The 21,983-nt window shown below is 39.0% G+C and overlaps 1 protein-coding gene across 3 annotated transcripts in view; it reads left to right on the top strand.

Moving 5' to 3' along the window:
- The window catches only part of CR1 (complement C3b/C4b receptor 1 (Knops blood group)), a 102,177-nt gene that overhangs the window by 68,786 nt on the left and 11,408 nt on the right, over positions 1–21,983 (top strand). For all 3 annotated transcript variants that reach the window (XM_059145285.1, XM_059145286.1, XM_059145284.1), the window contains exons 19-22: positions 604–703; positions 5,648–5,733; positions 18,516–18,743; positions 20,062–20,238. In XM_059145285.1, coding sequence (XP_059001268.1) covers positions 604–703; positions 5,648–5,733; positions 18,516–18,743; positions 20,062–20,238 — 591 coding nt within the window. The remainder of the gene's footprint in view (positions 1–603; positions 704–5,647; positions 5,734–18,515; positions 18,744–20,061; positions 20,239–21,983) is intronic.

Raw genomic sequence — 21,983 nt, 5'->3', positions numbered from 1 at the left:
TCATGTATGTCAAAGCATCTGTGGGATCTAATTTAATTTGTTCAGATTTTGTAGGCAAGATATCAAGGTTTGCCCAAGTCATTTAAATGGAGGGTAGACTTTGTCAGTCAGCCTTTCTTATGGCCTGGAGTCTGTGCCTTGACTCCATATTCATGTCACAGGAATGTCTCTCACAAAAGGAAGCCCAGGGGAAATTTCCATTCACTGGTGTTGATCTTTGATGGCTAAAACCCAGAAATGAATGAAATAGGGATGCCAAAGAAAATTATGTAGGTCACATAAATGAATGAATGGTGAATGGTACTTGGTTAACCCAGATGGAGGTGAAATCCCAAATTTCGAGGCCTTTAATCCAGGCTGATGGGATAAGAAAACAATTCTTTATCCATCAGTGACTTTTATTGGGAGATCCAGAGTAGTCTTTTATAAAGCAGTGCTCTGTAGCTGCTTGATTCTGAACTTGTATGGTGAATTTCCTCAAATGGTCAATTCTATGGAGCAATCACATGTGTATATACTGTTCAGTATGCTACACCCCGGGCTGAATCTTAAAAACCGAATTGAAATCTACACTTAGCCCCAAATTCTGCTTCTTTCCTGCAGGAAAATCATGTGGAGCTCCACCAGAACCCTTTAATGGCACAGTGCATATAAATACAGATACCCAGTTTGGATCAACAGTTCATTATTCTTGTAATGAAGGGTGAGTTGAGAGCACTATCCCTAGGATATAAGCTCCAGAACAACAATACTATCTCTGACCTAGTCTGACAAGGCAAACTAAACTGTCACCTGCACTTCAGAAAGTTAGCAGTAAGAACTTCTGGGTAGAGATGGTAGCTTGAACACTGGGATATGACCAAAGGAAATAAAAAAGAAGTAGCAACCTGTATTTGTATGTTAATGAGGGGAGGGCACCAGGGTCCTGCTAAATGTAGTAATGTGGAACCTGGTAAGATCCTCACTGGATAAAAAGGACTGGCCTGCTACATGAGTAAAAAGAGAACTGCTAGCTGAACTTTGCATGCAACATTCTTAACTAAGATCTGCAAGTATATATATAGCTGAGTTGGAGGACTTTGAAGTTGGGGTTGGAGAGGCAGTCTCAATGGAGTAGCTCTGGGAAATGTATTAATATGCCAAGTGAGTGTGAACATTCATGGAGTTCTTGCCCTAACTCTTCACTGGCACAGGGAACCTTGCTAGAAACCAGTGCCTCAACATAGAGGGAGTAACTAAGGAATGTGTACTAAACTCTTGCCACAAAAATTCAGAGAAAAAAATAGAATTTTATTGGATTACAAAAGGAAACATATATTATATGCATTAGACATATCTGGAAGCCATGAATAACTCAAAGATCAAAAAATTAAACATCCAACATTCTACCACTCATCATAGTTAATATTTTGCTATGAATTCTTCCAGGGTTTTTATCTGATAACTCACATATAACCCAGATGTCTGTTGAACTCAATTGCCTTTAGAAGGGAGAGCTGGTTAAATTGGACACAGACATTAATGCCATATCTGGAAAGCATCGATTCTGCCCTTATCATTGCTCTCCTGCCCCCAAGAAGGGCTTCTGATTTCTCAGTTCATCAGTCCTTCAAATGACTGTTGCCCCAGTCAACATCAATGACACTATCAAGACAGTGAAAAGAGGGCCCACAGAAAGGCAGAGAAAATTTATAAATCATTTCCCTAACAAGGGTTTCATAAGCAGATTATATAAAGAAGTCCTGCAGCTCAACTACAGAAATGCTTACAGTGTAATTGAAAAAAAAAAAAAAATGGTCAAAGGATTGAAATTGAAATAGACATTCCTCCAGAGAGGATAAGAAAATGTCCAGGAAACACACGAACAGATACTAAATATAATTAGTCATTAAAGAAACACACATCAAACCCACTTCACACTTTATAGGATGGCTCTAATAATAATGGGTGTTTTGGTTTTGTTTTTGGGTTTGTTTTTTTTTGATGAAAAATAAAACTATGGGGAGGATGTAGAGAAAATGTAACCATTATGGTTGGTAGTGGGATTGCTAGTGGGCATATGGACTGGTGCAGCCGCTGTGGGAAATAGTTTGGTGATTCCAAAGTTACCATGGAATTACCATGTGACCCAGCAATTCCAATCCTAGGTATGTATCCAAACAGATTGAAAACAGAGACTCAGACAGATAAAGGTTTATCAGCTGTTCTACCTATTTTGAAGTACATCCTGATAAATTACATTTTTCCTACAAAAATGACACATCTCACAGATATTTTCAATTTCATTGGGATAGAGGACATAACATTTTTATAAAGTACTTTTAATATATACTTTTTAAAAAAGATTTTATTTATTTATTTGACAGATAGAGATCACAAGTAGGCAGAGAGGTAGGCAGAGAGAGAGGAGGAAGCAGGCTCCCTGCTGAGTAGAGAGCCCAATGCGGGGCTGGATCCCAGGACCCCAGGTTCATGACCTAAGCCGAAGGCAGAGGCTTTAACCCACTGAGCCACCCAGGTGCCCCTAATGTGTACTTTTTTATGAAGTTTCCTCAGTATCTATAATGATAACTATTTTCTCATTCATGTGTATCCGTAGATTTGTTATTTTGTGAAGTTATGATTGGCCAAGTTTTGTTTGTTTTAATCAGCCACTTTAAAGAAACTGCTCTTTGATTTACTTATCATTTCTATTCTCTTTTTTGTACTTACTGGTTTATTTTACAGGTTCCTCAGACCAGCTTCCTTTATATGTTCATGTTTATAGTCTATAAAACATCTAAAGTAAAATGTTGGGTTCATTTATATGAAATTAAAAAAAAATTTTTTTGAAGATTTTACTTATTTATTTATTTATTAGAGAGAAACAGTTTGGGGGTTGGGGACAGAGGGACAGGCAGACTCCACACCTAGCACAGAGCTGGGTGTGGGGCTCTATCCTAGGAGCCTGAAATCATGACCTGAGCCAAAGTCAGGTGTTTAAACAACTGAACCACCCAGGCACCCCTGAACTTTTTCTTGTCAAATGACAAAAGTATTAAATATTTTTCTAAAGCAGTTTTGACATCAGCATCCCAGAAATTTTCAAAGAGTAATATTTGCATCAGCATTTATAAGGAAGGCACTGAATAATGAATGTCAGGTTTATCACTACAGGTTGTTGAGGCCAGTTGGCATTTAAATTCTAACCTTAGTAACTGTCATGTGAATTCGGACAAATTTGTTAAACTCTGTTTTCTCTTTTGTAAAATGGGGGCTAGGCATAATATTTGCTTAAAAGCATCATTTTAAAAATTAATTAAGTGAATCTATGTCAAACACTTTGAAGAGTGGAACACATGACTCGCTGATCATGTTATTCTTATCCTAAAGGTAATCTGCAATGGCTGTTTTACTTTTGTCTTTGACCAAGATCCCACCCAACCTTTGAATTTTTTATTTATTCTGTAGTTATTGATTGCTAGTGTTATTGTATTATAATGAGAACATATAGCTGTTTTGATTTTTCCTATGTGCAAATGTATTCAGATACACTCTGAGGAGTGATAGGTTACAACTTTTATAAATGACTCCTTGAGAGAAAGCTTACATTCTCTGTAAAATACAAAGTACAACACACAACTGAATGTGAGACAAAATCGTATCTGTGAGCTACTTTTAATCATTTGCAGCCTATGGAATATCTCCATAGATTTCCTCTACTCCAAACTAATTCTAAGTCCATGAACAAATAGGAAGGATAGAGGTAGCACAGCTCTTACATATCCCATCCCTGACCTTATGTAATGGTCTCTCCAGTGTCTGTGTCAGCATGCTTCTGCACAGTGTGTATTTTGCTCACAGGGAAAGGTATATCAGGACTTTTCTTGATCAGAGGTTAGCTTCAAGGCCACCTGAATTCCTAATGTCCTGGGAAGCTAAGGAGTAGGCTGGAGTAAAAGAATTTCAGAGAGATGGGAAATCAAGTCAGAAAAAATTACAATTGCTACTGGAGCATATTGGTGTCTCATAATACAATAAAAAATATTCCCTGTTTTTTACAGCCATACATAGACTGGAACCTGCCTCACATTTTTTACTCCAATTCTCTAACTTAGTCATAGTGAACACATTAAAAGCAACATCTATAGTCAAAAGTCATGACACCCATGATCCTGTGCTTTTAAGACAATTGTTAAATGTAGAATAGGAGAAAGGCAGAAGGAAATACAGTAGGGCTTCTCAAATAGTTTCTTTGAAGAAATTTTGAGGATTTTGTTGGTGCATTTGAAATATTTGTTGGCACACTGGAAAAGATTTTACAACATATCAATAAAACAGAGTAACAATAAGTAAAACTCAATATAAGTGCCTCGACCCATTTACAAAAGTACTCACTATCATTGCTCTACCACACAGTTCCTGTCACCTTTATATCACTGTTTTTGGAAGACCTGGTGTATAGGTTAGGATTGGATTAAGCTGTAAAAGACAGAACAAACAAAATAAAAGGCTTAAACAAGATAGTAGTTTACTTCCCTCTCAGTTTAAGAATCAGGGGAAGTCCTTCAAGAAAACAGTAACGTACAAACCCAGGGCTAATAGGTGACTCCGTGATCCACATAAACCTCGGATTCTTCCACTTGAGACTCTGTGTCATCACATGGTCCAGCTCTTGCCAGACAAGAGAAACAATGGAGGAAAGGAACAGCCATTCCTTTAAAGACACTTTCCAGAAGTTTCTCCCAACCCTCTAGGTGCATCCCTGTAGCTAAAACTTAGTCACATGGCTATACACAACCCTAGGGAACCTTTAATGAAGATGCCCAAAAGCCCAGTTAAAAATACAGGGCTCCATCGCTAATGAGAAAGAAGAAAGTAGATAATAGAGATAGCAGGAGACTCTACTACAAATGGTTACTGCCCTGATCACATCTTTGATAATCAAGAAGCAAAGTTCTTAGCTGTTCCAGTAACTACTCACTATTATATGACATTGCATTATACCCCTTATCTTTTACTTAATCAAGTTTAACCCTACTCTACACGAAATGTGTGAATACCTTAGCTGAATATCCTTTGTGACATTTCTTACCATAACAGTATAGATACCTACTAAATAAAAAATAAGTGATGAAATGTTCCAATCTTGGTGACCTACACTGAATGATTTTATGTCACAATAGGTAAGTATTCCCATCTATTACATTTGAGTCATCTTAGCAAAACCATCATCCTATCCTTCATTCAACAGGTATTTTTCAAGTACCACATGGCTAAAAGTCTCTAGGTGAGGTTCTAGAAAATATAAATATTTCAATAAGATATTTTCCCTTAATCAAGGAGCTTGTCATTTCCTGGGTGGATGTGCACATGGATAGAATAGCTCTTGAGATTCCCTAAAGACAAGTACAAAATGTCCCTTGATGAAGAAGGGCATTACTGCATTCTGTAATGAGGGACTAGCAAGAAACATGGATGAAAGCGGTGAGAATTAAACCTGTTGTCCTTAGAAATGGCCAATTTTCAGATGGAAATAAGGTTTCTTCCTTGATATCTCCTGTTTTAATCTGCCTGTAATTTGTAGCTTCTATCCACAATTCTTTTCTCATAGTGACTTAAGTAGAAAATAAGTGTAGAGTATAATTTTTCCATTCTTTGCTTCTAGGTATCGACTCATTGGCTCCCCTTCCTCGGCTTGTCTCCTGTCGGGCAGTACTGTCACTTGGGATAAGGAAGCACCTGTGTGTGAGGGTGAGTTGACGGGGCCTTCTTCCCATAATTCCCTCTGTTCCACCCAAATCTGCCCATGTTACAAAGAGGAAATCTGGTCCATCTTGCAGAGAGTAGTCTCTCAGATATTCGAAAACTGGAGTCCTGGGCTGCATAGACCTCCAGCTGTTTGTTTATTTTAGGAGGTTATTTATCTGGAACTGTGGGTCTGAACTTGGGTAAAATTGCCCTCCTTTCCTACTTTGATAGTAAAATGTTCTCCAGGGTAAAGATTTTCCTCGTGACTAAATTTAAAAGACAGTGAAGAAAATGAAATTTGTCTCTGCCACCTCTTCATAGCACATTATAAGCCCAAGAAGTGATTTACTCCCTTCCGTATTATTTTCACTCTGAAAAATGAAACAAGATCTCATAAATCTTAGTGATTGCCCCAAGTCTCTGGTCATTTTGCACTTCACCCTTTCTTTAAATTCTTCAGGTTCATGTCCTGGTTGTAGTTGTTTTTGATTAGTCGGCCCTGCACCTTTTCAGTGGGATGTGATAAGGTGAACTTCCAAAGCTCTGAGCAGACGGATGATTGACGGATTGCAAATTGGTAAAATATTCGAGCTGGAAGAAATCAGGATCACACACAGAACTGAGGACAGTGAAAGTGGGCACAAACTTCTGGAAGGACTTATGAGCAATAGGTCCAAAAGCCTTAATGTAAATGCCCTTTCACCTAGTAATTCTATATCTGAGAATTTATCCCAAGAAAATAATCATGGAATTTCCCCCATGATTTTGGTCCACAGGCACTCAATGCAACAATATTTAGGATAGTGGAAAATGTTAAGAATCTAAATGTTCAGTATGATTGGAATACAGTTAATAGAAGAAATAAGTATGATAAGTTTTGAAGAAAGGCAGAAAAGTATACCATGAGCATTAGAGATTGAGCTGCCTCACCCAAGTGGAAACAGATAGTATATTTATGTATCTACATGCTCAAATATTAACAGGCACTAAAAATGATACTATAGAAAATATATCCATAGCTGCAGGACCATATGCACACAAACACATCTGAAACAATATACATAAAGTTGCTAAAAATAGTTCTTTTTGGTCCATCATCATTTTCTTCTCTTTGCTTGTCCATATTTTATAAATTTCCTCTAAGAAATGTGTTCATTATATTGATATTATAGATAGATAGATAGATAGATAGATAGTATTGATAAAAAGAAGATAGCATTGGCTTTTAAAGATTCAAAGAAATGGACAAGGGGTTATATATAAAATGCCTTCTTTACCCACCAAAAATTTAAAATTCTCTGAAAAAATCCAAGTTAGGAAAATTCTATCAATTTACTAGATCAGTCTTCTAGGGGGACATCTTTCATGAAAAATGTTTCCACATCTACATTTATAGGTCAATACACATTGAACCGAGTCAGTATTGGTTATCCATATATGTGCATGTGAACATGTATGTAGGTAATTATATGAGTATTTAAAAACTTTCATGTAATGATAGAACATAGTAATCATTTACCATTTACCTCTGAATCTGTGAATATTTCATTTCTCATGCCTTATCTTTTACATTTCTTTTCTCCCTTTTCTTTTTTTGAAATATATTTGACATAGAGCATTGTTATTATCATACATTGTAATATGATGCCATTGTAGTGATCATTAAAAGTTCTACCACTTTAACATAATCATCCTTTCTCTTTAGTAGTTAGAATAATTAAGTTCCCGTCTCTTAGCACATTTGATGTTCCTCATCCAACATTGTCTGTGTGCACTGTGCTGTGTATTATCCTTATAAGGATTTCTTTACTACTCACTGGAAGTTTGTACTATTAAATAACATCTGCCCTGTCCCCCCATACCCTAACCCCTGGTAATCACCATTTTATTCTGTTTTCACAAGTTTCTCTTTTTTTATATTCCACGTGTTAGTGATACTGTATAGTACTTTCTTTCTCTCACTGACTGATGTCACTTAGCATAATGTGCGCAAAGTCTCTCCATGTTGTAGCAAACGGCAGGATGTCCTCCTTTCTCATGGCTGAGTAATACTCCATGGTATGTGGGCACCACATCTCCTTTATCCATTCATCTACCGTTGGACACAATTGTTTCCAAATCTCGGCTATTGTAAATAATGCTGCAATGAGATGGGGTACATACATGTTTTGGGGGCTTCGTTTATTCATTTGAGAGACGGGGGGAGTGTGAGCGAGAGCATGAGCAGGGGAAGGCACAGAGAGAGAGGGAGAAGTGGACTCCGCACTGAGTAGGGGGCCTGATGCTGGGCTTGATACCAGGATGCCAGGATCATGACCTGAGCCAAAGGCAGAGGCTTAACCCACTGAGTCACCCAGGCACCCCATATATTTTTGAGTTAGTGTTTTAATTTTCTTTGGGATAAATACCCAGAAGTGGAATCATATCGGTAACGGGATCATATTGAGTACTATTTTTAATTTTTTTTAGGGCCCTCAATACTGTTTTCCATTGTAGCTGCAGCACCTGTTTGCAGGAGTTCTCTTCTTCCACATCCTCAGCAGCACTTGATAACACTTGTCTTCTTGCTGATGGCCATTCCATTGGACATGAAGTAATTCCTCATTGTGGTGTAGATTTACGTTTCCCTGATAACTGGTGATGCTGAGCATCTCTTCATGTACCCGTTGGCCATTTTTATGTCTTCTTAGGAAAAAAGTGTATTTTTTTTGTTGAAGTATAATTAACATACAGTGTTACATCAGTTTAAGGTGTACAAAAGAATGACTCAACAATTCTGTACCTTAGTGCTCAGCAAGATATGTGTAATTTTATCCTTTTTAAATCAGATTGTTTGGGTTTTGTTATTGAGTTGTATGAGTCCTTTGTACATTTTGGAGATTAACTCCTTATCTGATCTATCACGTGCAAAATGTTCTCCCATCCTACAGGTTGCCTCTTCATTTTGTTGTCTCTTTTGCTGTGCAAAAGTTTTCAGGTTTCCTGTAGTCCCATTTGTTGATTTTGCTTTTGTTGCTTGTGCTTTTAGTGTCATATCCAAAAAGTCATTGCTAAGACCAATGTCAAGGATGCTTCTCTTCACTTTCTTCTGAGAGTCTTATGGTATCAGGTCTTATATTTAAGCCTTTGATGCATTTTGAGTGAATTTTTGTGAGTGGTGCTCTTAGCTTTCTTGTCAATTATTAATTGGCTGTATAGTCAGGAAGTTCATTCTGGACCCTCTATTCTGTTTTGTTGGCGTAGGTATCTGATTTTGTGCCAGTACTATACTGTTTTTATTACTGTATCCTTGTAGTGTAGTTTGAAATCAGAATGTATGATACCTCCAGCTTTGTTCTTTTTCATTGAAATTGCTTTGGCTAATCTAGGTCTTTGGGAATTGATTTGTGTTTACATGGTGGTTCCAGATAAATTTTCTGATTGTTTTTTCTATTTCTGGGAAGAATGCCATTGGTATTTTGATGTGGATTTATACATGGGCTCGGGCGGTATAGACATTTTTACAATATTTATTTTTCTAATCCATGAAAACAGGTCGTCTTTCCATTTGTGTCTTGATTTCTTTCAGCCAGGTCTTGTAGTTCTCATTGTAGATATTTTTCACTTCCTTGGTTAAGTTTATTCCTAAGTATTTTATTCTTTTTGATGTTATTGTTAATGGGAAAGCTTTCTTGATTTCTTTTCCAGATGTTTCATTCTTAGTGTATAGAAATGCAACTGATTACTGTATCTTGATTTCATATCCTATAACTTTACTGAAGTCACTGATTAGTTCCAAGTGTTTTTGTTTGAGTCTTTTGGATTTTTCACTCTACAGAATCATAACCTTTGCAAATAGTGACCATTTTACTCGTTCCTTCTCAATTTGTATGCCTTTTATTTTGTTGTCTTGCCTAATTGCTCTAGCCAGGATGTCCAGTACCACATTGAATAAGAGTGGTAAGAGTGGGCACCCTCATCCTTTTCCTGATCTTAGAGGAAAAAACTTTCCATTTTTCTCTCTTGAATATAATGTTAGGCATGGATTTGTCACATATGACCTTTATTACATTATGGTATGTTCCTTCTATACCCAATCTGCCAAAGGCTTTTATCATGAAGAATGTTGTATTTTGTCAAATGCTCTTTTCTGCATCTATTGAGATGATCCTATGATTTAAAATTTTTCATTTTATCAATGGGATGTGTTGTATTTATTGATTTGTGTATGTTGAAACATCCTTGCATCCCAAGGATAAATCCCCCTTGGTCATAGTGTATAAACCTCTGAATGTGTTCTTGAATTGGGCTTCCTAATATTTTGTTGAGAACTTTGCCTCTATATCATCAGGGATATTTTTCTATAGTTGACTTTTCTTCTGGTGTCCCAATCAGGCATTGGTGTCTGGACAATCTCATGCTTGTCTCATAGAATACATTTAGACACATTCTCATCTCTACAGTTGTTTTGGAAGGTTTGAGAGAGGTTGGTATTAATTTTTCTTTGAATGTTGGTAGAATTCATCAGTAAAGCTATCAGCCCTAGAATTTTCAATGTTGGGAGATTTCTGATTACTGTGTCTATCTCTTTGCTAGTTACTGGTCCTTCAGATTTTTTTTTTAAAGATTTTAATTATGCATTTGAGAGAGAGAGAGCACAAGCAGGGAGAGCAGCAGGCAGAGGGAGAGGGAGAAGCAGGCTCCTCACTGAGCAAGAAGCCCACCAAGGGAGCTCAATCCCAGGACCCTGGGATCATGACCTGAGCTAAAGACAGATGCTTAACCAACTGAGCCCCCTAGGCATCCCTAGATTTTCTATGTCTTTATGAAATGGTCTTGGTAGGTTTTATGTTCCTAGAAACTTATCCATTTCTTCTAGATTATCTAATTTGTTGACCTATAATTGCTAATAGTAGTGTCTTATGGTCTTATATATTTTTGTTGTAATGTCTCCTTTTTCATTTCTAATTTTATTTTAGTCTTCTCTCTCCCTTTTAGTTAGTCTGCCTAAAAGTCTGTCGGTTTTGTTTATCTTTACATAAAACCAGCTTTTAGTTTTGTTGATATTGTCTATTAGTTTTCTGTTCTCTATTTCATTTATTTCCACTCTGATCTTTATTGTTTCCTTCCTTCTGATAACTTTGGCCTTAATCCATTCTTCTTTCTCTGGTTCCTTGAAGTGTAAAGTTAGGTTGTTTGAGATCTTTCCAATTTCTTAATATATGCATTTATCACTATAAACTTTCCTCTCAGAACTGCCTTTGTGGCATCCCATAAGATTTGATATGTTATTATTTCCATTTTTATTTATCTTGTGATAATTTTTCTATATCCTTTTTAATTTCTTCTTTGATCCATTCGTTGTTCAGAAGTGAGTTGTTTGGTTTCCACATAGTTTTTAGTTTCCACATAGATTTTCCAGTTTCCTCTTGTTGTAGATTTCTAGAAAAAAAATATGTCTATTGAGGTCAGAAAAGAAATAGTTATCTGAAATTCAGTCATCTTAAATTTGCTGAGATTTGTTTCATGCCCTATCATGTGATCTTGGAAAATGTTTTGTGTGCACTCAGGAAGAATGTGTATTCTGCTGCTGATAGATAGAATGTTCTATATCTATCTGTCAAGTCCATTTATTTGAGAGTATGGTTCAAGTCCAATGTTCCTTGTTAATTTTCTCTCTGATCTATTCATTGCTCATATAGAGGAACTGAAGTGCTCTACTAGTATTGTACAGTTGTCTATTTCTCCCTTTAGATCTCTGCATATTTCCCTAATAGATTTAGTGATCCAATGTTGGGTATGTATATAATTATATATTATATCTTCTACATAGATTGACCATTTTATCATTTTATAATGACCTTCTTTATCTCTTGTTAGCATTTTTGGCCTGAAGTCTATTTTGTGTTATGTAAAGTATGAGTATGCCCACGTTCTTTTGATTTCTATTTGCGTAGAATATCTTTCTCCATCCCTTCATTTTGAGCCTATGTGTGTCTTCAGAGCTGAAATTAGTTTCCTGGGGCAGCATATAGTTGGGTCTTCTTTCTTATCCATTCAGCTACTCTGTGCCTTGTACCTGGTGTAGTCATCCATTTGTATTTTGAGTGATTATTGCTACATAAGGACTTACTACTGCCTTCGTATCATCTGCCTTCTGCTTGTCTTGTTCCTCCTGTTCCTCCTTTGTTTCTTTTCCCCTCTGTTTCTGCCTATCTTGGCAAAATGGTGGTTTTCTATGGTGATTTGATCATCCTCATTTTTTATGTTTCATGACCCTAGATTTTTGCTTTGGGTTTACTATGTGGCTTATACAAAACGTCTCATAGAGAAAATAGTCCTTTTTATGTTGATAACACCTTATCTTTTTTGTTGTTGTTGGTATAACAAAGTATTGATTTATTTAATCCTTTTAAATCTGCGGTGAAAGTCAATCATTCAGTTACTTATGTCCTGATCAACCCAGATCATTGGTAAAATTAAAAAATGCATACAGACTTTTGATATGAAAAAGGCAATGTAGACTCCATTGGGGATCTGTTGTTTTTTCCTGCCCAGCATCCACTATTCTTTTAATGGCACCTGAGTTTCCTGTGGTAAACTGCCTGCTCTCCTATTATGGGTCCACGAGGTACACATCTAGCAATCAAGAGTAGTCCTTTTTTGTCATGCTTCACAAATGTGTAATCCCAGGCAGACTAATGACAGTGAGGTCCTGAACTTCGATGGAACTAGTATGCAAGAAGCTCTCACTCCAAGGGGATTAGAAAGCTGGTAGAACATCAGTCTGGAGCTTCTGGTGGCCATCATTTTGCCTGAGAATGAAGCTAACTGAACCCCTCAAAAACTGGGTTTGGAGAAAAGCTAAAAATTACAACTGGGTCACTACAATTTAAAAGCTCACAACACCAGGGTCTTACCATTGTCAGATTATGATGTTATAATTCTATTTCTGAAAATAAAAACACATTCATCCTAGAGTCTCCAAAATCTTTCTAGGAAGGAGCAAAATGAAAGAGGATCTTTAGTAGTCTGACCAAAAAAAAAGTCCATTATTCTCATAATAAGAATTGAATGGAGGGGCACCTGGGTGGCTCAGTGGTTTAAAGCCTCTGCCTTTGGCTCAGGTCATGGTCTCAGGGTCCTGGGATCGAGCCCCGCATTGGGCTCTCTGCTCAGTGGGGACCCTGCTTCCCCCTCTCTCTCTCTGCCTGCCTCTCTACTTGTGATCTCTCTCTCTGTGTCAAATAAATAAAATCTTTAAAAAAATAGAACTGAATGGACTGATTTAAAGAAAAATAAACATTATTGTTTACATAATATATTCAGAATCATGTGGTTCCTAGTGATTGCAGAATCTCGTCATGCTTGGAGAGGAACAGAAGATGGTAGCTGAGAAGCACATGCTCTCATAAAAGACACCTAAACAGTTTTCGTAGGATGACGAATATTAAGGATTTGAACATAAAACTTTTTCTCAGAGGAAACAAACTTAGTTTCTAAAGAGCATTCACTTCTGACATCTCCATTCCTGATTTCAGTGGCTGCAGACTATGTACATCTGTGCCACACTTAGGACAAGAAAAATACCTGTGAAAGAAGAAACTACTCTTCACACAGTAGAACAGAAGATATGCTCACTTATGGTGTGAGGCATGGGCGGGAGGCACTCTCCACACATAGAACATTGCCCACTGCCACTGGTGGCTAATGTATTGTCACTGTTAGGTGCACCAGTAAAAGGAATAAACCCTGAGGATCACTTAGCTTTCAACTTCTGGATATTAATAAATGGTAAGAGAGAAAAACCTGAAACTCAGCAAAACCACACCAGAGAATTTCCCTGGTCATATACTCACAGCCTAACTTCGCATTTTGTTTCAGGGCTTGGGACATACAGAATGAATGCCGAACGTTCTGTCAAAGTTGCAAACTTGCCCCTCTAAAGGAAAATCAAGATATTAATCAGCCCATGTAATTTCAAAAGTCCAACCATAATATTCACACACTGCCTCACTTTCCCAAATGACACTGGTTTCAAAACAGGTGGTACCAGTGCTCCTGTAGCCATGGCCTGGCCTTCCAGGAAACATCGCTTATGTACTGAATATGCAAAATGGACTGTCCCACAGTTGCATTTTTAGAGTAAATGGTGAATCACCACAAAAAAATCCACAAGAACCTTTTCAACTTTGGCTCAAAGTGGGCGAAGGGACCTGGCTTACATCCATGAAAGCAGAGTAAACTGGGGCCAAACCAGCTGCTCCAGAGCCTCGTTAAGTTTAAGTGCATCCTGCTGACTTATTCTTAGCACTCTGTTTGTCCTCTCCATGTTTTCTCTGCAAGTCATGTCTTCTCTGAAGGTCTCTTAGGAGTCTGCAGAATACCCATTCCATGTCACCTTTTCTGAAACGTTCTCTGAGAAGTGTGGCTTCTCCTAGCTGAACCTGGATTACCCAGGCTTCCAGACCTCGCAGGCTTCAGAGCTGATAACACCTTATCTTCCTTCACCTATTAAGCTTTTTATATTTCTATTATTAGTTTACCTCTTTTCATGTTGTATATTCATTAAGAAATTATAGTAGATACAGTTCTAATGAATGTTCTTTTCTGTAAGTTTTTCTATTATAATTAGGTGGTTAACATGCCATTCCAATAGAGTTATGGTTTTCTGTTTTATTTTTCACCTTTGTTAGAGTACTGCTTACTTTCACTTGCTGTTCTGTCACTCGTTGATGTCTTTTCATTTCAGCTGAAAACATTCTTTTAACATTACTTGTAAGGCAGGTCTGGTGGTAGTGACCCTCCCTCAGTTTTTTTCTGGGAAAGCCTTTATTTCTCCTTCATATCTGAAGGCTAATTTTGCTAGAAAACATACACTGGCTGACTGTTTTTGTTTTGCCACTTTGAATATATCATTCCTCATTCCTGTTCTAAAGAGTTTCTGCTGAGAAATACACTGGTAACCTAATGGGGCTTCCTTTGTAGGGTACTTTTTTTCTTTTACCCTTGGTTGCTTCAAAGATTCTTTCTTGATCATTGATTTTTGGCAGCTTCATTACATGATATTCTGGGGAGGGCCTTTTTGCAATGAGATAATAGGGTATTCTATTAGTTTCTTGGATTTGTATGTTTAATTCCTTACCCATGGTAGGGAAGTTCTCAGCTACTATTTTTCTAAAGATAATTCTTGCTCTCTTCTCTTCTGGTAGACCAATTATTTTTATATTTGTTTTTCTCATATCTAATAGCTCTCATAGGGTTTCATCACTTTTTAAAAATCTTAGTCCTCTCTCTTCTGAGTTATCTCTAAATTTCTATCCTCCAGGTCACTAATCTGTTCTAAATCTGATCTGTCCTATTTCCAATACTTTCTAATCTAATCTTCATCTGATTCATTGAATTTGTCATCTCCAGAATTTCTATCTGGGTTGTTGGTTTGTTTGTTTATTTGTTTCAGAGAAATAGAAAATTTTAATGTGCATAAATGAAAGGGTGGTTTAGTTCTATCTAGTTCTTTTTAAAAATTTCAATCTCTTTGATAAAGAACTCTTTCTTTTTTTCAAAGTTTTATTTAAATTCTATTTAGTTAATATACAGTGCAATATTGGTTTCAGGAGTAGAATCCAGTGATTTATCATTTATATACAAACCCAGTGCTCATCATAACAAGTGCTCTCCTTCATACCCATCACCCATGTGTCCCATCCCCACCCACCTCCCTCCATCAATCCTGTTTGTTCTCTATCCTTAAAGAGTGTCTGTCTTATGTGTTCAGCTGGTTAAGCGTCTGCCTTTGGCTCAGGTCACATTCCCAGGGTCCTGGGATTGAGGCCTGCATCAGGTTTCCTGCTCAGCAGGGAGTCTGTCTCTCCCTCTCCCTCTCCCCCACCTCATGCTCTTTCTCACTCTCTCTCTCAAATAAATAAAATCTTTTTTTTTTAAAGTGTTTCTTATGGTTTGTCTCCTTCTACCTTCTTTGTTGTTTATTTCCCACACCGTATGTTCATGTTTTGTTTCTTAAATTCCACAGATGAAGGAAATTATATGGTATTTGTCTTTCTCTGATTGACTTATTCCATTTAGTATAATACACTCTAGCTCCATCCACATGGTTCCAAATGGAAACACCTCGTTCTTTTTGATGGCTATATAATATTCACACACATACACACAGACACACACACAGACACACACACCCCACATCTTGGTAAATAACTCTTTCTGTTCATTAATTTTATTCCTGAGTTCACTGAATTGCCTTTCAGAGTTTTCTTGTAGCTCACGATGGAATCTCTTCCTAACAGCTGTTTAGAATTCTTAATCATTTAGATTGCAACATTCCATGCCTTTGCGATTGATCACTGGAGAATGACCTTTTCTCTTTGTTATACCACGTTCCTGTGATTTTTCATAGCATTTGACAAAATGTCTCTCTACCATCCCACTTAAAGTAGTACATACATTTAATTGTTTACTGCAGTTCAAGTACTTGCAAATAGAAGCCCCTCCTTTGATTTCCAAAAGGTGACACGACAGCTCAAGTTTTTGGTTTCTCTTTACCTACCAGAGGTGGTTCTGGGCTGCACTGGGGAGCATTGGTTTTAAAAAGCTGGTGTAGGGGGGTGCCTGGGTTGCTCAGTGGATTAAGCCTCTGCCTTCAGCTCAGGTCATGATCTCAGGGTCCTGGGATCCCCACATGGGTCTCTCTGCTCAGCGAGGAGCCGGCTTCCCCTCTCTCTCTCTGCCTGCCTCTGCCTACTTGTGATCTCTGCCTGTCAAATAAATAAATAATAAATAAAATCTTAAAAAAAAAAAGTTGGCGTAGGTACCCCAACCAGGTGGTGGGTATTATAGAGGGCACGGATTGCATGGAGCACTGGGTGTGGTGAAAAAATAATGAATACTGTTATGCTGAAAATAAAAAATTAATTAAAATAAATAAATAAATAAATGGGGGCAGGGAGCTGGTGTAGGGACTCCAAGGTGGCTCAGTTTTTTAAGCGGCTGCTTCTGGTTCAGATCGTGATCCTACGGTTCTAGGATCGAGTCCCACATCGGGCTCCTGGCTCAGCAGAGAGCTTGCTTCTCCCTCCCACTCTGTCTGCTGCCCTCCCTGCTTTGTACTCTCCCTCTCTGTTAAATGAATAAATAAACCTTAAAACGAAAAAAAAGCTGGTCGAAAAAGCTGATGGCAGAGTTGGTTAAGGTGTGGTTTTTAGCACCTGTTGCTTTGTGGGTGCCCACAACCCAACAGTGGCAGAATCCTCAAGTTTGGGATACTGCCAGAGGTCTGAGGGCAAACCCCCTGCTGAAATCCCAAAGCTGATAGCCAGGCCAGAGGCTCCTTCAATGACCTTTGTTATTCTTGTTTGCCCCCCACCCCGCCCTCCCCCACCCCACCCCACCCCTGCCCCCAGAGTTGCAGAGGTCCCTTCTCAGAAATCTGTGCACCTGGAGAAAAATGGGTTCAGTCAATCACTCAGCACTTTTGCTTTCTACCTCCTCTGTGAGGGCAGTCTCTGGCCCTGAAGAGGGAGCTGGTTCCTCAAGATCCTCCTTCTCCTCTGCCTCCAAACTCCTCTCTGCCCTGCCTGGATGGGCGCTTGCTTCTCCCCTCATGCTGGCTGGACCTCTGCAAATTCTCTCTCTCTGGTGCGTGTCCACCATGTTTGGCTCTCTCCAGTTTTGCTTTTCCCTCAGTTGCAGCAAATGAGGGTAAGGCAATTTCCCCCCCCCAGCCCCACCCCACCCTTAGCCCCTTCCCTTGGATTCCAACTCCCTTGGATCCACAGCAGCCTCCAAGATTCTATCTACTTACTTTTAGAAGCACAGGTGCATAGAAATGTAATGTATAGAACCACCTTTGTTCAGTTGCGAAACACCCTTTTAATCTGGATTCTGTTAAAATATCCTGCTAGAAAACTATTAGGACATCTTATGGGATTGTGATGGAACTTCATAAGAACATCCAACCCGAGTAAAACTCAGATATCAAAAACTCTACCTTCCTGAGACATATAAATCTGAAGGTAAATACATAAGTAAGCTTTCGATAAATACAAACAGATAAAATCGAGATACGAGAAGTCAATCACTGTTCGTTGTATGAAGGCCTTTACTTTGTTTATTCACACAATTCTGACAGGCTTGGGTATCTATTCCTAAATTCATATCAGATTCAAAGCATCAAATTAGTTTTCGGGAGAGAACTGCTAGGAACAGACTAAAAGCAGAAAGAAATGACAGCCGGTCGCTTGGAAGAAAGAAAAACACAAAAGAAAAGGCTCCTAGAGCCTTAATCTGGCTCTGAAGAACCCAATAGGAATCACTGTATTCTGAAGACACTATTGTGTATTTGGTATTGATACAGATGATGATGGTCATGAATCATCAAGAAACACATCTGCTGAAAATGATAGTCTATGTTTAATAAAGATTCACTAAGATTTATTCACAACTTCAGATCTTTGAGGGCCAACCTCATCTGTCTTATACCCACAGTGTCAACCCAGGACTGTCTTTAAGCTAGACATCAAGCAGGCAAACAACAGTTGCTAAAAAACAAATTAGTTATCTTTCCAATCGAATCTTAGCTACCTGGAGGGTCTTGGACTTTTACAATAAACTGAAATTAAAGTCTCAACTTCAGTTAGTTACCTCTCTGAAAGAAAAAGTCTTACATATTTAAATCCACCCATCATAGTTGTGTTCCCATTGCAAAAATACAGTCCCAGGATACCATGGAGGTAGGATCATGTTGATTGAAATGCTAATGGAAACTAAAGCTCTTGCTTTCTTTCCAGAAATCTTCTGTCCAAATCCTCCCTCTATCCTTAATGGGCAGCACACCGGACCTTCTCAGGGAGACATTCCCTACGGAAAGGAAATTACTTACACGTGTAACCACCACCCAGCCAGAGGAATGAACTTCAGCCTCATTGGGGAGAGCACCCTCCGCTGCACAAGTGACGATGAAGGGAACGGGATTTGGAGCAGCCCTGCCCCTTACTGTGAACTTGCTGGTCCTGCAGGTCAGTGCATACATATTTCCCTATGTCCCATCTAGATCAGAATATCTGGGTGAGAACCTACCTGTTTCTATGGGAACAGTCATTTTGGCTTGGGAACGTGGCTTTCTTACAAAAGTAAGGCACACAGAATTACCTACCGGGAGAATGGAAGCTGGGTTCTAGATGTGCCTTATTGTGTCCCAATTGCTGGTCCTCTGATGGTCCTTCCTGCTGGGGTGAGGAGTGTGAGATAGTAACAAGAGAAGGAGGGAGACAGTGGGAAGAATCAGTGAGGCCCAGACTTTACAGAGACTATTTTCAAGCACTAAAAAAAAATGCCAAAGAAAACACTCTGTCTCTATTACAAGTTGTATTTCAGAGCACCTGTGTCGCTCAGTTGGTGGAGCAGCTGATTCTTGACCTCAGGTCTGGATCTCAGGGTTGTGGCTTCAGCAGCACATTGAGCTCCCTAATGGGCATGGAGCCTACTTTAAACAAACAAACAAAGAAACAAAAAAAACACACAAAAAAATCCAGCTGTATTTCTTTATTAAAGATTTTATTTATTTGATAGACAGAGATGACAAGTAGGCAGAGAGGCAGGCAGAGAGGCAGGCAGAGAGACAGGAAGAAGCAGGCTCTCCGCGGAGCAGAGAGCCCCATATGGGGCTTGATCCCAGGACCCTGGGATCATGATCTGAGCCGAAGACAGAGGCTTTAACCCACTGAGCCACCCAGGCGCCCCCCCACCAACCAGCTGTATTTCTATTGAATAGATGGGTGTGCAGAGCAAAAAAGCACATGTATTTTACTTTAGATTTGATGTGATGGAAACAACTAAAGAAGCTCCAAGGCAGGCATTTGTATTGCTTTTGTTCCTCCTAAGTGTTCTGCTCAGTCTGTGACTGCATTTTGTTGACCCTTCGTCTCATGTTTAGCAACAGGCACTCAAGACATCCTAGAGAAGTGGAGTTCAAGGCTGTGCTCTTGGCAGCTCCTTCCTTTTACATATTAGTCTGGCATTAAAGGACTCTCCTTGTCCTTGAAACAGCTGTGTGCACCAGTGGGGACAGGTAGCACCAAAGTGGTCCTTTGCAGACCCCGGTGGTCCTCCCATCTGATGCAGTTTGCAGGAAGAGAATACAGTTGGTCCTCTTTACAGGCTGAAGGTCTACATTTAAAGAATCAGTTTTCCCACTGATTGGGAAATAAGTAGTGCCTGCTTTGGGTCTTCCTGTGTCTCTAAGAGTCAAACATGCTATTGGATATGTTGGCATATTTGTACTTCTTTGTTTAAGTGAGTGTCTTTTCTTGTGTTTTGGGGGGATCTTGTTCTTAGAATGCCCCCATCTGCCCAAGATCCACAATGGGTATTACCTTGAAAGACCTGCATCTCCATATCTTCCTGGAATGACTGTCAACTACACTTGTGACCCAGGCTACTTGTTGGTGGGAAGAGCCTTCATATTCTGCACAAACCAGGGAACCTGGAGCCAATTTGATCATTTTTGCAAAGGTATTTATTATTCTTGTTGGGTTTTTTAATGGAAAATGGATGCATGGGGCTGATAAGACTGAGATATCTTTCTGAGAAGATTGTGAAATGAGTGTCAATAGAGGGGGAGAAAAGCAGGGGGAAAAATAGATGGGAAGGAAGCTACCCAAGGACTCTTAGTTCTACCAAAGTAGTAGAACGAACTGATGGAATTTCCAGTAATACGGTAGACATCAAACACCAATATAAAATGATTTGTGGGCTTTTAACTAATAATATATCTTAGCTCTGAAGGATCTCAGAGAGTCACAAGTGGTCCTCACCAATACCTTAAATAAGAGACTAGAAGTACACTTTTTTTTTTGTAAGGAAAATTGAAGCATGGAGCAAGGTTGAGAGCAATTAATTCCTGGAATGACTGAATATGGGTCCTTATTATAACTTCCAAGACCAAAGGTGAAGTGCTTATTTCATCTCTTCCCTAGAGCAAGTGCCAAGAATTACTGCCTTTATTCCTATCTGTGTTTGCATAGATTTAAAATCTTTTGTTGTTAATATTCTTTAAATCTACAAAATTTGGGATCAAAAAAATTCTGTGACTAAGCATGGTACTGAGGTCCTTAATAAAAATTATTCGTGTCAATCTCGCAAGGAGTTTGATGAGGTGGGATTATTCTTGCTATTATTCTACAGGAGAGGAAATTGAGAGAGAGACCCAGTAATTAGTCCATGGTATGCAGCTCGTGGGTGGTGGTGCCTGTGTTGGGCCACTGCCCCACCCATGCTTTTATTTATTTATTTATTTTTAAGGTTTTATTTATTTATTTGACAGACAGAAATCACAGGTAGGCAGAGAGGCAGGCCCAGGAGAGAGGAGGAGGCAGGCTCCCTGCTGAGCAGAGAGCCTGATCCTGGGGCTGGATCCCAGGGTCCTGGGATCATGACCTGAGTCAAACATAGAGGCTTTAACCCACTGAGCCACCCAGGTACACCCCAACCCATGCTTTTAAACACTGCACCGTGGTGTGCCTGGGTGGCTCAGTGGGTTAAAGCCTCTGCCTTTGGCTCAGGTCATGATCCCAGGGTCCTGGGACTGAGCCCCAAGTTGGGCTCTCTGCTCAGCAGGGAACCTGCTTCCTCCTCTCTCTCTGCCTGCCTCTCAGCCTACTTGTAATCTCTGCCTGTCAAATAAATAAATAAAATCTTTAAATAAATAAATAAATAAATAAATATACACTGCACCGTATTCTGTCTCCTTTCAATTGTGGTTCTTTTGACTTTGCACAGCAGTAAGTTAGCAATCTGCTTGTTGTCCCCCTTCTTTTCTTTTTAGAAAACTGAAAGCAGGGGTGAGGTAGGAGGGATTTCAGGCATGCCTGGGTTTCAAATGTAAAGAAGCAGTTAGTCCTATGGCTGCCATGGTGGTTATAGGGCCAGAGGGCGCTCCACAACTGAAAAGTCTCAGAAGTCCTTGGCTAGCCACACTCTGATTTTAGAGAAAGAATATGAGGTCCTCTACAGAGGTGTAAATGGCCCTGCTGTATTTATTTACAAGAATGGAGTGCATATACTGTGGAGTCCCCGTGACTCTAGAGAAATAGGAGCGCTCACCCCTCCTTGCTTTAGTTGCACGGAGAAGTAGGGAGGGTCAGCGAATACTTAAGTATTCAAATCAAGACTCTAGCAAGGTTCTTCTCCTGAAAATATTCTCTTGGCAGCTGCTTTCATTAAAATTCATTTTGTCTTAATAACTGCCCTCTTTGAAC

Source organism: Mustela lutreola, chromosome 14 (assembly GCF_030435805.1).
Source record: "Mustela lutreola isolate mMusLut2 chromosome 14, mMusLut2.pri, whole genome shotgun sequence".
Classification (NCBI taxonomy): Eukaryota; Metazoa; Chordata; class Mammalia; order Carnivora; family Mustelidae; genus Mustela; species Mustela lutreola.
This window is presented reverse-complemented; position numbering and strand designations above follow the sequence as displayed.